The sequence below is a fragment of the Ictidomys tridecemlineatus genome, chromosome X (assembly GCF_052094955.1).
Source record: "Ictidomys tridecemlineatus isolate mIctTri1 chromosome X, mIctTri1.hap1, whole genome shotgun sequence".
NCBI classification, from domain to species: domain Eukaryota; kingdom Metazoa; phylum Chordata; class Mammalia; order Rodentia; family Sciuridae; genus Ictidomys; species Ictidomys tridecemlineatus.
The window spans coordinates 1,610,826-1,627,591 of NC_135493.1; the positions used below are offsets into that span (position 1 = coordinate 1,610,826).

At 48.7% G+C, this 16,766-nt stretch overlaps 1 protein-coding gene across 2 annotated transcripts in view; it reads left to right on the forward strand.

Moving 5' to 3' along the window:
* Mecp2 (methyl-CpG binding protein 2) overlaps positions 1 to 15,194 on the forward strand; it is a 68,652-nt gene extending 53,458 nt beyond the window's left edge. The window contains exons 1-3 of one of the 2 annotated variants that reach the window (XM_078034047.1): positions 3,957 to 4,041; positions 5,155 to 5,209; positions 5,319 to 15,194. In XM_078034047.1, coding sequence (XP_077890173.1) covers positions 5,447 to 6,238 — 792 coding nt within the window. In that variant the 5' untranslated portion in view covers positions 3,957 to 4,041; positions 5,155 to 5,209; positions 5,319 to 5,446 and the 3' untranslated portion in view covers positions 6,239 to 15,194. Of the gene's footprint in view, positions 1 to 3,690; positions 4,042 to 5,154 lie in introns of those variants that run through there. The other variant, XM_078034046.1, reaches the window with a different exon arrangement.
* Positions 15,195 to 16,766: the final 1,572 nt, after the last annotated feature.

Here is a 16,766-nt window from a genome sequence, read left to right on the forward strand (position 1 = left end):
GGATTAAAAACGAGTTGTTTAGAGATTCTAGCATGGGAATGTAGCTACTTATATACCTTGACCAAAGAACAGTCCTCCTCTATCTGGGGTGGTTGTCCTCCTCAACTGAGCACATAGCTTCAGCAGTGATGCACATGGAGCAGTAAGAGAGAAAGAGAACACTTGCTTAGCTAGCCAGATCAGCTGAATCAAAAAATCTGGGCACAGTGGCACACACCTGTAATCCTAGCAGCTTGGAAGACTGAGGCAGGAGGGTTGCAAGTTCAAAACCAGCCTTAGCAACTTAGTGAGATCTTGTTTCAAGTGGGCTAGGGATGTGGCTCAGTAGTTAAGCACCCCTGGGCTCCATCCCTAGTATAAAAAGAGGAAAAAAATGTTTTAATATTTATTTTTTTAGTTATAGGTGGACACAATATCTTTGTTTTATTTTTATGTGATGCTGAGTATCGAACCCAGTGCTTCACGCATACTAGGCGAGTGCTCTACCTCTGAGCCACAACCTCAGCCCAAGGAAAACTTTATATATTATGTTTTTACTATAATTTATACTAGAACCTAAAAAAAAGAAAGTTGACTTAGGCCCAAGTCAAAGTCCAAGCTCATCTTTCCCCTTTTATATGTTGTAGCTAAAAAGCCTTTGAAGGCCTCTCCTCATCCATCTTTCCCTTCTCAATCAGTGGCACACTGTCCCCCCACACTTTAACTTGGTCCTTAATTCACCCCTGCCCCACATCAGTCCACCAGTGACTCTCTCTCTCTACCCTCAGGCTGGTACTATATCCTCCATTTACTCCACCCTGAGCTCCACCCAGGACACTACTAAAGCTTTCTCACCTTGTTCCTGCTACTTCCAGGCCAACTAATGGCTTCTGTCCTTCCTCAGTTTCTCTTTCCTGCACCACAGGTAGTTTGATAAACGCTTCTGCATTTTACTTTTTCACTTAACAATGGATCCTGGAACTCACTTTGCAGCAGGTCATCCTTATGAAGCTCCAAAGTCCAGCATGTGGCTGTACCATAGTTTATTCACCAGGCCCCTGATGACAGGGATCTGAAGGGTCTATAGTCTTTGGCTAGTCAAAATAATGCTGTAGTGAATATCATCATGCTTTTCTTCTCAGAAGATTTCTGGAAGGCATTTCTTTGGTCATATAGTTGGTACCTGACCTTGTGGTAGTTAAGATATTTGAGAATACAAATGAGATTTCTGAAGAAGCCAACATTTCCCATTAGTCCAGTGTTTTTCTCAGACTCCAGCACTGTGTAGTTTCCAGGGAACAGCCCTAGCATTAGGCAGGACCCTGGGGATTTATGTAGAATGCCTGTCTGCTGCCTTGGCCTTTCTCTTGCCTGCTCTGTTAGTGAGCTCCCCTTCTCTCCTCTCCATGGAGAGTTGCTGCCTAGTGGTCCAGCCCCAATGGCTGAATAATCAAGCCACAGGCCATACCTACATTCCCAGGGCTTTTCCTCATTTACCATTGAGAACCCTAAGAGTGACAGAAATGAAAAGTGAGTGGGGCGGGGGGGGGGGCGGGGGTTGTGGCTCGGTGGTAGAGCATTTGCCTGGCATGCATAAGGCACTGGGTTCTGATCCCCATCCCCCACACCACATAAAATAAATAAATAAAGGTATTGTGTTCATCTACAAGTTAAAAAAAAAAGATTTTTTTTTTAAAGTGAGGGCTGGGATTGTGGCTCGGTGGCAGAGTACTTGCCTTGCACATATGAGGCAATGAGTTTGATCCTCAGCACCACATAAAACTAAATAAAATAAAGGTATTGTGTCCATCTACAACTAAAAAAATTTTTTTAAAAAGTGAGCTCTGTGCTGAAACACATTAGGGACACATACTTTTCAGTGAGAAACGGCCCCCCACATGGGCTCTTAGATGCATCTATATATGGCATGGCTCTGAAACTAGCAGCCCCACTATGGACCCTAAACTGCTACAGGAAGATTCAGGATAAGCAGGAATTCAGGAATAAGCAACAGTGGAGCTGGGGTGCTCCCTCACTAGGATCTTCTCACTCAGTGGGAGCCACTGCTGCCTCCCCACACCTGACCTGATGATTCTGGAAAGTTTTGTCCATGTAGCTTCTGAGTCCTGGAGCTAACTAACCAGCCTTTAGTGACTTACCACATTGTTTGAAATCCAGTTTCCTGATGGTGCATGTTGGTGCACACCACAGTGCCTTTATTGCAGTTTCCACAATGAGGGCAAGAGCGGAAGTTGCTTGGGGTACACCAGTCATGTGGCGGTGACCAGCACTAACATGAACCAAGTAGGACAGGGAACTCTAGAGCTGAGAACACAAAGGAATGGTCATGTTCTTTTCCAGAATAAACTGCTAACCAAGGAACTGGGGGGTAGCTGCTGTTTCTTTATTAGCTTCCCTTGACCTGGCCTGCAGCTCAGAGGTACAGGCCACAGCATTGCCAGGTTCTGAAGTCCTGGAGTCTCTTGTTTCCCTCAGATGGTCACTAGAGCATTACAGCCAAACTGATCCCTAAAATACATGAGGAAGGGACCCTACCAGGCTGAACTGATGTGTAGGGAGGGAGCTGCTTCTGTCTTCATAAAATAATGGGCAGGCATCCTGCTGAGGAATGGGGAGAGTGCTTTTGGGTGCTCATCTGTGCCAGCAGGAAGGGGACACACTGAACTAAACCTTTGTCCTTTTCCCTCCACATCTGCTGAGACCAAGGCCATTCCTTATAAGGGAGTGTCTTGCAGTAAAGGCCTATGTGAGGGCTGGAAATATAGCTCAGTTGGTAGAGTGCTTGCCTTGGGTGCACAAGGCACTGGTTTAATCCTGAGGAACACACACACACACACACACACACACACACACACCAAAAAAAAAAAACATGACCTAGAATCTCTTCTCACACCAGAACCCTGAGCAGCAGTTGGCAATAGCTGGCATTTATATAGTACCTTCAGGAATTTTATTCCATGATAGTCACAGTAAGGAGGCCTCATTGTTGAGATGAGGAAACTGAGGCAAGAAATACTGAAGTCACTTGCCTGGTTCTGTGTTTGGAAAGTGGCAAAGCCAGAATTTGAACACAGGTTGGCTGGCTGTAAACCTTGTATAAGGTGTTTTCATGACACTGCTGTATACCATCTCCCTGGGGGTTGTGCTAGGCCATGTTCCTATCATCAAGTTATATTGTGCCTCACACACTGATTTTTATTGAGCACAGATTTGATAGGTGTGTTAACACACTTGAGAAAACCAAAAACTCACCCAAACCTGGGCCTTCCTGGAGGAAACTCCCACCCCCATTGGGGTGAGCAACTCCTTTCCAGTGGAGGGCCTCTTGTCAGTCGGCAAGCCCAGGAGCCCTCAGGTATGACTCATAAATTGGCCTCTGCCAAAGTGATTTGCTAAGAAGCTCCAAGTGCTTGTACTCAAAAGAAAGATACCCGTACAGGTTGCTCACTCCCTTGAGATGCTCTGACTGGGACTTGGGGTGGCCACATTATGGGTCAGATGCACTTGGTCAACATCACTAGCAGCCCAGAGTCCCTGCATTGGGCCCCAGGCTAGCCCAGGAATACACTGGGGAAGTCACCAGGATCTGGGTATGCAGTAGCCTCACATGTGCTCCAAATTTGCCCTTGCTTGCTTTTCTGCAGACCAGTGTGTTCTCTGTGATACTTACATACTTGTTTAACACTTCAGGGAAGAAAAGTCAGAAGACCAGGATCTCCAGGGCCTCAAGGACAAACCCTTGAAGTTTAAAAAGGTGAAGAAAGATAAGAAAGAAGACAAAGAAGGCAAACATGAGCCTCTGCAGCCATCAGCCCACCATTCTGCCGAGCCAGCAGAGGCAGGCAAAGCAGAGACATCAGAAGGATCGGGCTCTGCCCCAGCTGTGCCAGAAGCTTCTGCTTCCCCCAAACAGCGCCGCTCCATCATTCGTGACCGGGGACCCATGTATGATGACCCCACCCTGCCTGAAGGTTGGACACGAAAGCTTAAACAAAGGAAGTCTGGCCGCTCCGCTGGGAAGTATGATGTCTATTTGATCAAGTAAGTAAGAGCTGGTCTTGTTTCTCCAGGGTGGGGAGGTCAGGGACAGGGATCCATTGGAATTATAGCTCTTTGCTGCTCATTGATCAGAAAAATGTGTGTGGATAACCCCACCTGGGGAGCGAAAAAAAATAATGAGTAGAAGGACCAGGTATGCTTAAAAATGACTTTGTACAGAGGTCTCTATCCTGCCTGGAAGTGCTAGGGGTAGCAGGCCCATTTTATCCTTGCCATACCTCAAGTCCTTGTCTGGAGATGAAATAGCAGAAGTATCTAGTCTGATTTTATTTTCCTCTGCAAATCAGTATTGGGTAAGGTGTGCTAAAAGGGCTTCTGGGAAAAAAGGCAGACAGGCTCTATGTGCATTTCCAGCTGTCTCCTTTGCATTTGTCTAGCATTAGAGTGACAGCTGGGTGTTCTTGGTTGAAGCAGAGTTAACTTCCAGGATCAAAGGTTTAGAGGAGCAGTTAAGAAGTACATCCCAGTTCTGCACCTTAAATGATCCCAGAAAGGCTAGCAGTTTTCAAAGTATGATTGTGAACAGTCTCATTTAATTCCACAATTCTAAGAAGGATGAGCAAAGCATTATCCCACTGAAATGGATTTCCAGAGCAACTGAGCACCATGCCCACGTTCAGACATAGGAATGTTCTGATGGTGGATCAGACCTGGGCAACAACCAGCAGAATTAGCCCCAGCCTGATGGCCCCCACTTTACTAAATCTGACCCCTTTGGTTGCTAGATTGTACAGAAGGTCAGAGGAGTGGCCTGGGTTATAGTCAGGTCCACTTGAGTTATAGTTATAGCTGTGAAGCAGTCTTCCATCTGCTCCGTGCAGGAGACTGTGCTCCCCATCAGGGCTTCCAGCCAACATCTGGTGAGCAGCCAGCACTGGGTTGTTCTGGCACCAGAGCAGGCCATACAGGTGCTCACTCCCTGGTGACCTGATTCCTGCCCATATATCTGACCTGGTTGTGCCCCTTTAGCTCATCCTGAGTTTTTTCAGTGTGACTCTTGATCAAGTATAACCAGCACCATCTGCTCTGCCTCATCTCTGATATTGCTATGGAAAGCTTCTGATTTTTCTTTGTGTCTCTTCGTTTGTCCCACAGTCCCCAAGGAAAAGCCTTTCGCTCTAAAGTGGAGTTGATTGCGTACTTCGAAAAGGTAGGCGACACCTCCCTGGACCCTAATGATTTTGACTTCACGGTAACTGGGAGAGGGAGCCCCTCCCGGCGAGAGCAGAAACCACCTAAGAAGCCCAAATCTCCCAAAGCTCCAGGAACTGGCAGAGGTCGGGGACGCCCCAAAGGGAGCGGCACCACGAGACCCAAGGCAGCAGTATCCGAAGGTGTTCAGGTGAAAAGGGTCCTGGAGAAAAGTCCTGGGAAGCTCCTGGTCAAAATGCCTTTTCAAGCATCACCTGGGGGCAAGGCCGAGGGGGGTGGGGCCACCACATCTGCCCAGGTCATGGTGATCAAACGCCCTGGCAGAAAGCGAAAAGCTGAGGCCGATCCCCAGGCTATTCCCAAGAAACGGGGCAGAAAGCCAGGGAGTGTGGTGGCAGCTGCTGCTGCTGAGGCCAAGAAAAAAGCCGTGAAGGAGTCTTCCATCCGGTCCGTGCAGGAGACCGTGCTCCCCATCAAGAAGCGCAAGACCCGTGAGACAGTCAGCATTGAGGTCAAGGAAGTAGTGAAGCCCCTGTTGGTGTCCACCCTCGGTGAGAAGAGTGGGAAGGGACTGAAGACCTGCAAGAGCCCCGGGCGGAAAAGCAAGGAGAGCAGCCCCAAGGGGCGCAGCAGCAGCGCCTCTTCACCCCCCAAGAAGGAGCACCACCATCACCACCACCACTCAGAGTCCCCAAAGGCCCCTGTGCCGCTGCTCCCACCCCCACCCCCGCCCCCACCCGAGCCTGAGAGCTCCGAGGACCCCACCAGCCCCCCTGAGCCCCAGGACTTGAGCAGCAGTGTCTGCAAAGAGGAGAAGATGCCCCGAGGAGGCTCGCTGGAGAGTGACGGCTGTCCCAAGGAGCCAGCTAAGACTCAGCCCGCCGTTGCTACTGCCGCCACAGCCGCAGAAAAGTACAAACACCGAGGGGAGGGAGAGCGCAAAGACATTGTTTCATCCTCCATGCCAAGGCCAAACAGAGAGGAGCCTGTGGACAGCCGGACGCCCGTGACCGAGAGAGTTAGCTGACTTTACACAGAGCGGATTGCAAAGCAAACCAACAAGAATAAAGGCAGCTGTTGTCTCTTCTCCTTATGGGTAGGGCTCTGACAAAGCTTCCCGATTAACTGAAATAAAAAATATTTTTTTTTCTTTCAGTAAACTTAGAGTTTCGTGGCTTCAGGGTGGGAGTAGTTGGAGCATTGGGGATGTTTTTCTTACCGACAAGCACAGTCAGGTTGAAGACCTAACCAGGGCCAGAAGTAGCTTTGCACTTTTCTAAACTAGGCTCCTTCAACAAGGCTTGCTGCAGATACTACTGACCAGACAAGCTGTTGACCAGGCACCTCCCCTCCCACCCAAATCTTTTCCTCATGTGGTCATTAAGGACAGAGAACAGTTGAGAGGACACTCCAGTTTTTGGTGCCATTGGTACCCCACCCACAGCTACTCTATCTCCCTCACCTCTCCCACTCCCAACCATGGTGGGACAATGAGGTATGAGGCAGGAGAGACCGTTGGATTCTTTAGAGAAGACGACGGAGATGGCCAGTGGCTATGGCCCATGTGATCCCACCCGTGGTGGCACAAGTCTAGCCCCACGTCAGCCCCAATCCAAAACTGATGACATTTCACAGGACAGGAAGGTGGCACCTGGTCTGCTCCAACTCTGGCATGGCTAAGAGGGAGTCCTGAACTGCTGAGTGTAGACTGGCCTGAGCCACAGGAGAGGGCCCAGGGTGAGGTGGCATCAACCATTTTCGAGGCACTTCATCCAGTGGATGGCGCTAAAGAGAGAAGCTATGGAAGCACCAAGAGGAGGCACAGGCAGGCTGGCCCAGGATCAGGCCAGGCCTAGTGCAGCAGGGCAAGAGAGATTCCTAGTGGCTCAGAGCAGTCTGTGACTGGTAGTTAGGGACTTATTGATGGGACAAAGGGCAAGGAGGGAAGAGAGGGAAAATGTTCTTCCAATTACTTTCCAGTTCTCCTTTAGGGACAGTTTAGATTATTTGCACTATTGAGTCTTCATGTTCCCACTTCAAAACAAACAGATGCTCTGAGAGCAAGCTGGCTTGAATTGGTGACACTTTGTCCCTCAAGCCACCAGACATGATGGTGTTCAGAACTACCTGGATCTGTATATACCTGCGCTTGTTTTAAAGTGGTCTCAGCACATAGGGTTCCCACGAAGCTCCGAAACTCTAAGTGTTTGCTGCAATTTTATAAGGACTTCCTGATTGGTTTCTCTTCTGTCCTTCCATTTCTGCCTGCCTTTCATTTCATTCTTTCATTTCTTCCCCTTCCTCCTACCTCCCAATTCATCCCCTCTGTTCCAGGCAGCCGCAATGCCCAACCATACACTGAGCTGACACAGTTGGCTCCACCCCCTAGAACTCTCCTTCCCCTTTGCCTCCCTGTTACCAGCACCAGCCCCATCATTTCTGATCCCTGAGGAAGTCCTGGGCTCTGCTGAATCTGCCCTGGCATCTGTGAAGAGCAGTGAGTTTTTGCTCTCCTAGGTAGGCCCTCTTCCCTGGTAAGAAAAAGGCAAAAGACTTCAGACCCTAAACAACATGCCTTTCCACCCTTCTGCTTTAAAGAAGTGGGCCAGAGAAGCTAGGCCACATGTGGTATCTGAGGAAGGCACAGAGGTCCCCTGTGGCCTGCCAGTCATTGAGTGGCCCAGCAGGGGCTCCAGGCCCATCACCCTCGGCCCCCCTCAGAAGTCTGATGTCTAGCAGAGTGTGGCAGGGCAGATGGCAGGACAAGTGCAAACCCTCCCAAGACCTGAGCTGGCACCCGCACCTAAGTCCCCAGTCCCTCCTCTGCCCTCCCTTCCCTACCCAGTCCTCCTCCAGTGGAACTGTTTTACTTTTGCTTGCTAGAGACTGGGCGGGGCCGACATACCACACATTTCAATCTCTGGTCTGTGAGTGTGGTGTTGGGGTTTAGAAGCTTGGGTTTGCTGTGGGTTTTTAATTGATCACTCTTCATTTGGGATCCCAAAGTTTTCACCTCTGTTCAGGAAGTCCTTATCTAGCTGCATATCTTCATCATATTGGTATATCCTTTTCTGTGTTTACAGAGATGTCTCTTATATCTAAATCTGTCCAACTGAGAAGTACTTTATCAAAGTAGCAAATGAGACAGCAGTCTTATGCTTCCAGAAACACCCACAGGCACGTCCCATGTGAGCTGCTGCCATGAACTGTCAAGTGCGTGTTGTCTTGTGTATTTCAGTTATTGTCCCCTGGCTTCTTTCTTAATACGGTGTAATCATGAAGGAGTGAAACATCATAGAAACTGTCTAGCACTTCCTTGCCAGTCTTTAGTGATCAGGAACCATAGTTGACAGTTCCTATCAATAGTTTAAGATAAAACCGTGTTTGTCTCTTCTGGAATGGTTAGAAGCAAGGGAATTTGCCCCGTTCTGTTTGTAGAGTCATAGTTGGACTTTCTAGCATATTTGTATCCATTTCCTTATGCTGTAAAAGCAAGTCCTGCAACCAGACTCCCATCAGCCGATCCAATCCCTTATGCCCGCTCTGCTGTTGATCCTCCCAGCCTCACTTCTGACTCCTCCCCAGGAAGGGAAGAGGGGTCAGAGGAGGGGACGAGTACTTTGGAACTCCTCTTCCTCCAAGGACAAAAGGCCCCTGACCCTGCAGTGGCCTCGCACTCCTCGCACCCACAAAGGACACCTACCTATCCACGCAAGCACGACACCCGGCCAGGTTGTCACCAAGAAGAATGTTGTGGTTTTTGCACATTATACTTAGTCCAGCTAAATGTGGCTCCTGGGCTGGGTGCCACCTGGTCTTGGGAAGAGGAGTGTAGGGGCCACCAAGCCCCCCTGTCACCTGGGTTGATTGGTCATTCATGGTTGGGAACACAGCATTTCAAGTGTTGTTTTCTTTCAGTTGGGCCCCACCTGCAGTTTCCTCACTCCCCAGATGCTTTCCCTTAGAGTTGGTTTCCAAACTGCAGGTGGTGTCTAAAGCTCCTTAGGGTTTAATCCATTTCCCCCTTTTTTCCCCATTCCTTGTTCCCCAAATAAGGGCATCATGAGTCAGTCGCGTCTAAATAGGCAGCTTTGGCAGTTTATCACCCTGGCAGGCATGGGCCCTGCAGCTCCCAGGCCACCCCTGCCTTGGGGTCAAGTTGTAGGAGGTTGGAGGGAAAGCCTTAAGCCATGGGATTCTCACCAGCTATGTCCGGCCCAGTTTTGGGGTGTGACCTCAGTTTTGTCTGTACTTGAACACTATGAAGATTGGGGGGGCATCTTTCAGTGAATATGTGAATATAGGAATTGACCGACAGCTTTCAGATACCATTGGGCTAAGTCACTAAGGTCACATCCACAGTCTCCCCTACCCTGTCCTAGTTGTTAGTTACTACCTCCTCTCCTGACAGAATGCTGTATATCCTTCAGCTTCTTGCAGGTATACCCAGCCTGGCCCTGCCCTACCCATTGGTGGGTCTATGGTAACCAGTGGAATTGCTGGCCTTGACAGTGCAGTGAGCTGAGGATGCTCAGCACAGCCAGGCTCTAGTACAGCTCCCTTCTGCTGGCACTGCATGTCCATATCAAAAGGCAGAAGGGACATCTAGAAAAACCACATCCCCCAGTCTATCAATGCCAGACTAGCCAAGAGCCCCAGCTTCTCAGCTCACCGGATGGTGAAAGCTGCCACCCTAGTGTGGGTGCAGAGAACAGTATATTCATCAGTAGCATCATACCAGACTAGCAACCACACACATTGGAAATGGGAACCAGAGCAGCCCTAAGATGTCACCTGCTTCTCTGCCGAGCATGTTACTTCTCTGCCGAGCATGTTATGTGACAGTGATCATGAAGGACAGTAATAACCAGAAACAAACTGCCAAGTTAGGTGGGGAAAGGAGTTTCCTTAGCCAGTAGGATCTCTGATAAGTGGCTCAAGCCCAGGAGAGAGCAAAAGGGTATGTATTGAATCCACCAGGTGGGACCAATCAGATTTCGTTTAGCACAAGTGGAGCCTAGCAGCCAGAGCCTGTGTGCCCATCCAGCCACAGCCCCTTTCACAGAGCATGCCAGCCAGGGTCTGGGCTAACGACGGTGGGGAGATCACTGGTGCCGGTTCTTTGAGAAGACCTTTGCGCATCAGTTCATAGCCCGTGTCCTTGCCCATTATGGTCTCCAGATTCAGGTTCACACCTGCAAACTCTAGGACCAATGGCCTAGACTTCGGGAAGTATGCAGTTTCTAGAGCCCCTTGTGGACAATGGCATAGCAAAGTCCCAAGTTGCTGCCGAAGGGGACCTGAGAAACCTGCCACAGGAGTGGGGCAGGGGCAAATGCAGTAGTGCCCCGTGCCTGGGCCAAACCCTCTGCTCCCTCCACATCTTCTTCCCACTCTTCATCCCTGCTCTCTGCATCAGTGAACCAGCTCCACTCTGAAGGGATTTGTTGATTCTCTCCATTTTGATGTCTTTCTCTTTTAGATACTATATCAATCTTTAGAAAAAGGCTTAGTCTAATTGTTATAAATCGCTAGGATACTGCCTCCTCCAGGGCCTAAAATTACATATAAAGGGGAAAATTTGAACACTGAAACCAGTTCTCAACAATTTAGAAGGAAAACCTAGAAAACATTTGGCAGAAAATTACATTTTGATGTTTCTGATGAATAAGAGCAAGCTTTTGCAAAAATGCTGATCTAAAAATACTTACTGCTTGGCCTAAGATGTCTGTTGAACATTATAGGCAAAGGAAACTCCAATCTGAAGCCTCCTGCGACAGGAGATAGAACCAGGGGCCTCTTGAGATTCTGGGCCTTTTGTCAGTGGAGAACCATGCTAGGTTGTTGTCCCTGAGGACATGGCTTCTGACTCTATCTTTTGTGGGTGGTGTGAAGGTTAACAGCCTGCTTGGTCCCAAAGCTGCAAGAGGCCAGCTCTTGGTGTGGGAAGCAGAACATTTACCAGTGGCCCAGAAGTCCCAGCACCACCCAATTTTCCACTCTTATCTTGACAGCCTGTCCAAGCACTGTTTTGTCAGGAAAACAGTTCTATGGAGGGAACTGGGAGGGTCCTCTGCCGGGGTGGGGGGCCTTCCCTCTGCATTTCTGCTCTGCTCCCTTCTGGTCGGGGAGAGGTTGAGTGCAAATGAAGTAGCTGAGTGGCAAGCACCCTAGCACTCCCTGTTGAACTCACCCCAGAGCCTCTCTGCCTCCCCCAGATCACCCTGCCTGCCCTCTGAAGAGGCACAGAGCCCCTGGGGCAGAGGGAGAGAGAGCAGTGAAGGAGGAGGACAGGGCCCCTGTCTGCAGAGGGAGGGACCAGACCTTTATGGAACAAAGTCTGGCCTTTGAATTCAAGAACTTTTGGGCATTTGGCAAATGGCCTTTGCTCCCTAGTTCCCCCCTGTTTACCTTACCTTTTATCAGGTCCTGCTCAGCAGTGAGAGCAGATGCAGTGAAAAGGCCAAGAGGTTTGGCTCCTGCCCACTGGCAGCCCCTCTGCTCACAGTGTCTGTGTGTCAAGTGGTAAAGCTGTTCTTCCTGGTGACCCTGATTATATCCAGTAACTTATAGACTATACACATAGGCCTGCTTTGTTTCCTCTGTCCTGGGCTTTTGTTTTGCTTTTTAGTTTTGCTTTTAGTTTTCCTGTCCCTTTTATTTTATGCACCAACTAGACACACAAAGCAGTTGGATTTTTATATATATATATATCTGTATATTGCACAATTATAAACTCATTTTGCTTGTGGCTCTACACACACACACAAAAAAAGACCTGTTAAAATTATACCTGTTGCTTAATTACAATATTTCTGATTACCATAGCATAGGACAAGGGAAAATAAAAAGAAAAAAAATGACAAATCTGTCTGCTGGTCACTTCTTTGGTCCAAGCAGATCTGTGGTCTCTCCTCACTTCTTCCAAGGGCTTCCCTATGCCAAGCAAAGGAAGCTCTAGGCAGCACCCAGATTTTGCACTGTTTCTCTTGTGCTTATGAAAGGGATCCTAAGATTCTGGGTGCAGGAGTATTCCCTCAACCTGCTGAAGTCCAGAATGTAGTCATTGGCACAGCCTGGTCTTTTCCACCTCAAGGGGTGGTGGAGAACTGGATGCACAGGGGTGGCCCAGCTTCCCCATCCTAGTGACCTGGCTGGGGGAGCCCATGGTAGGCCTCCCCACCAGCAAGGCTCGAAGCATTTCATCCTCCCTACTTTACTGGGTCTGATGGCTGGAGGGGAGATGAGACCTATCCTGTCTCTGAACCCATGAGCTACACCAGGTAGAATGTCAGGGACCCCAGAACCACATGGGGCAGTCCACTGGGTCCACTCCAGGAAGTAGTGGAGATGCCAGAAGTGTCCCTTTCTCTTCTCTCCCACGAGTAATTGCATTTGCTTTTGTATTTCTTAATGAGCAATACCGCTAGAGAGTTTAGCTGTAACAGTTCTCTTTGATCATTTTTTAAGTAATTAAAAACACCAAAAAACAAAATCCAGAAACTTGTTCTTCCAAAGCAGAGAGCATTATAATCACTAGGGCCAAAATCTACCCCTCCCCATATCATTGCTTCTCTGAGGCCAGAATCCAACAGAGAGACGGTCGTAGGCCCTTTGAGTGGCCGGTCTACCTTCAGGCCCCTTGGAGGACTGGAGCTGGGCAGCCTCTGGGCCCATGTCCCAGGGCCTGTTTCAGTATGTGTTCAGTATTAGCAGTGGGTCGCGACGTTCTTTCCTAGCCAGCCTGGGATGGGGGCAGAGGAGATGAGAGGCCATTGCCGCTGATTGGCCACTGACAGGTGGGTGTCTACGTGTGTGCTTTGTGACTGATGTGAAATCAGCGCCTGAGTTAGCCTCACCTGGTGACCTCTAGCCCTGCCCGGATGGAGCAGGGCCCACCCGGTTCAGTGTTTCTGGGGAGCTGGACAGTGGAGTGCAAAAGGCTTACAGAACTTGAAGCCTGCTCCTTCCCTTGCTACCACGGCCTCCTTTTCCATTTGATTTGTCACTGCTTCAATCAATAACAGCCGCTCCAGAGTCAGTAGTTGATGAATATATGACCAAATATCACCAGGACTGTTACTCAATGTGTGCCGAGCCCTTTCCTCGTGCTGGGCTCCCCGTGTACCTGGACACTGTAATGTGTGCTGTGTTTGCTCTCCTTCCCTTTCCTTCTTCACCCTTTCCTTGTCTTTCTGGGGTTTTTCTGTTTGGGTTTGGTTTGTTTTTCTTTTCCCTCCTTTTGTGTTCCAAACTTGAGGTTCTTTCTACTGGTCCTCTTAACTGTGGTGTTGAGGCTTATATTTGTGTAATTTTTGGTGGGTGAAAGGAACTTTGCTAAGTAAATCTCTTCTGTGTTTGAACTGAAGTCTGTATTGTAACCATGTTTAAAGTAATTGTTCCAGAGACAAATGCTTCTAGATACCTTTTTTTAAAAAAAAGCATTCGGAAGGAGGGGAATGGTGACTGAGACAAGAGGGGCAATCTGAAGAGATGACCCCTGCCCAGATCATCCAGAAACCACTCAAAGAGGTTGAGCCCTGGAGTCCCATTCCAAGCCAACAGACCGAATAAGCTGATGTGTTGCCATTTTCAAAGTCAGAGCAAAATCAGTTTTTATTCCATCCAGTGAATTCTTTTGGCTCCCCATCCCCCAGATTATTACCATCATTGTTATTTTTAGGAAAGACAAGATTGTTGTTCCTTCAAGGAGAGCCAGGAGGGGATATGAGAGCAGAGCTGACCCTGCTAAAGAGGGAGGAGGAAGGGTCTTGTGCCTGAGTATGCAGCTGGTTCCCCATGCCCCTATGTCCCACTGTGGACACAGGTTAGGGGTGGGTTGGCAGATGGATTGGCCACTCCCCTCCTGACTGCTGCTGTTTCTGGATAAGGCCAGGTGGAAGGGCAAGGGGCATTCTTGTCTCCCAAGATATGCCCCAGGGGCATTACCAGTCAGAACACTTCTTTCCTGCCCTATCCTGCCTCCAAGGGATACAGCACTAATATATCTCTATTCCCTACCATCCTGGGGGTTATGACAGTGGAGGGTACTGGCTGTCTCTCTCTGCTTTCATCTGATCCCCAGCAAAATTTGGATGTGACACACCCCCTTCCCTTTCCATAGCAAACAGATCCTTCTCAGAAGCCATTACCCTTGGTTGAGATTGTTCTGGGCTCTCAGAACAGGGACAGACTGGTGCTCCCTTAATGCCTTCAGGCAAGGACAGTGATGCCTTGAGTGACCATTTGCACATGGAGTTTAGTAGCTGGAAAAACAAGGCAGGATGTTGGCCCCCTCCCAAATGGATCTGTGAGACAGTGCTGCTAGTGACAGGCCACCCTGTACTAAAGGGAGCTGGCTCCAGCTGGAAAGCCTGCCTGAAGTTGGGGGATGCATGGGGTACTGGGAGAGGCCCAGGACAGACTTAGCTGGAGGGGGTCTCTAAAAGCCCTCTGTCGCATTCACCTTCAGTTTTTGTGTTTTGGGACAATTACTTTAGAAAATAAGTAGGTCGTTTTAAAAACAAAAATATTGATTGCTTTTTTGTAGTGTTCAAAAAAGGTTCTTTGTGTATAGCCAAATGACTGAAAGCACTGATATATTTAAAAACAAAAGGCAATTTATTAAGGAAATTTGTACCATTTCAGTAAACCTGTCTGAATGTACCTGTATACGTTTCAAAAACACCCCCCACTGAATCCCTGTAACCTATTTATTATATAAAGAGTTTGCCTTATAAATTTACATAAAAATGTCCGTTTGTGTCTTTTGTTGTAAAATCAAGTGGTTTTTTCATAAGGTTCTTTTACTATTTGAAAAGATGGGCAGCACGCAGTTTTATTTTATTTTTGTAAGTTTTTTAATACATGTGAAAGCAAAGAATACTCAGCATGCCTTTCTAAGTGACGCGTTTGCACCTTTTGTTGGGAAGTACTGTATCCTGTGCTGTTAGCATTCTCGATAAATCTCTCTGTGAAAGTGACTCAAGGTCTGGGCTTTCATTGTAAGTCAGCAGTCCCCTCCAGCTCACCTGACAGCATGGTGTATGTTGCACATTTGATCCAGCTGTCCCTGAACACCAATAGCCACTCTCAGGACTGCTCTGTCATGGGAGGGAAAGGAAGCCTGCTTCATATGCTGGCCTTCCTGGCATCCTCCTTATCCTGCTCCAAGTCAGTACTTTCCAGGCCTACTGCTCCACTGTATGATAGGAAGGGTGTGGCCTAAGTCTGCCTGCTGCACAACTTACTGTTCCTTACCAATATGGCAGGGCACCTCCTAAGTTCCAATGTGCTGTGATGCTATCGGATACCCTCCGCCCAACTCTGACTCCTGTGGTCCATTGTAGCTGAGACCCTTGCATGGCCTCTGCTGACAGCTAATGTGGCTCCCTGACCTGGAAAGGGCATGTGCAAAGGAGGCCCTGTTGTCACTGGCTTCCTATAAGGGTACTCACTCAGGCTACAGCTGTGCTCATGCTGGTGCTAGGCTGAAGGAGAGGACAATGGCATGGAGCAGTGGGACAGTGGAGTCACCCAGAGTCCAGATTCACCTGCATATGTGGGCACAGCTACTAAAAAGTCCCCTCTAAGTCCTGGCCTTGAATGTTAAATGAGAGAATTGAAAATGCAACCTATATACATTGAACATCTCTTGTGTGCTAGACCTGTTCCTGGAGCTCATTTCCCTCAGTGCCCAAGGAGGACCAAGTCTTTGCACCATAGAGCTCAGCACATATGTGCATAATAATTTGGGATACTGGAGTTGGTATATATCACAGTGAAGATTGTTCCATGAGAAGCCATTGGGGCCCAGGGCCCGGTCGCCCTCATCTTCAAGACTGGCTACAGTGGCTGTAGCTTCAGGGAAGAGGCTCTAGTGGGGACCATTCATGGGTCTTGGGAAGACCTTGTTTCTGGAAACAGTTCTAAATTCCTGAGAGGATAAGCTAGTGGATAGGGGAAACTCCTTGCATTTGGGATTAAGGCAAGAGGGACTATCAGAATATTGCCTTACAAGGATACATCCAGCTGGAGAAAAGAGGCCCCATTGCTACCTTTGGGTTTCCTGTGCAGTGGGAAGGTCAGATAAGCACAGAGGTGTGGAGCTTCAGGGAGTTTAGGAAGATGTGCACAAGAGGACAGGTATAGTGGGGAGGCTTGGGAAGTTTTCACCACAGCTGTTTGAGCTCAACCTTCTGGTAAAGGGTATGCCAGTAGCATTTGCATTCTCACAGCTTTGAGGGACAGCATGCTAGATATATTTCAGGACACCTCAGGGGTTCTGAATGGCTTAAGACCACTGATGTGTGCAGAGGTCTATACTCTTGGGTGGGCAGGGGATACACCGATCAGCCCTGTAGGCCACCGTAAAAAGGTGGGACTCCATGGGCTTTGGGAATCTTGGGAAAGTCTTATGCAATAAAATGCTGTGGTGTGATTGTACCCCAGGAAGATCAACAGAGCAGTGAGCCCCTTCAGAAAGGTAGCACATTCATGCAGGTAAGAGGTAATGAATAATGGCAAGGGCAGTGGGCCTCTAGGGAAGGGGTGGG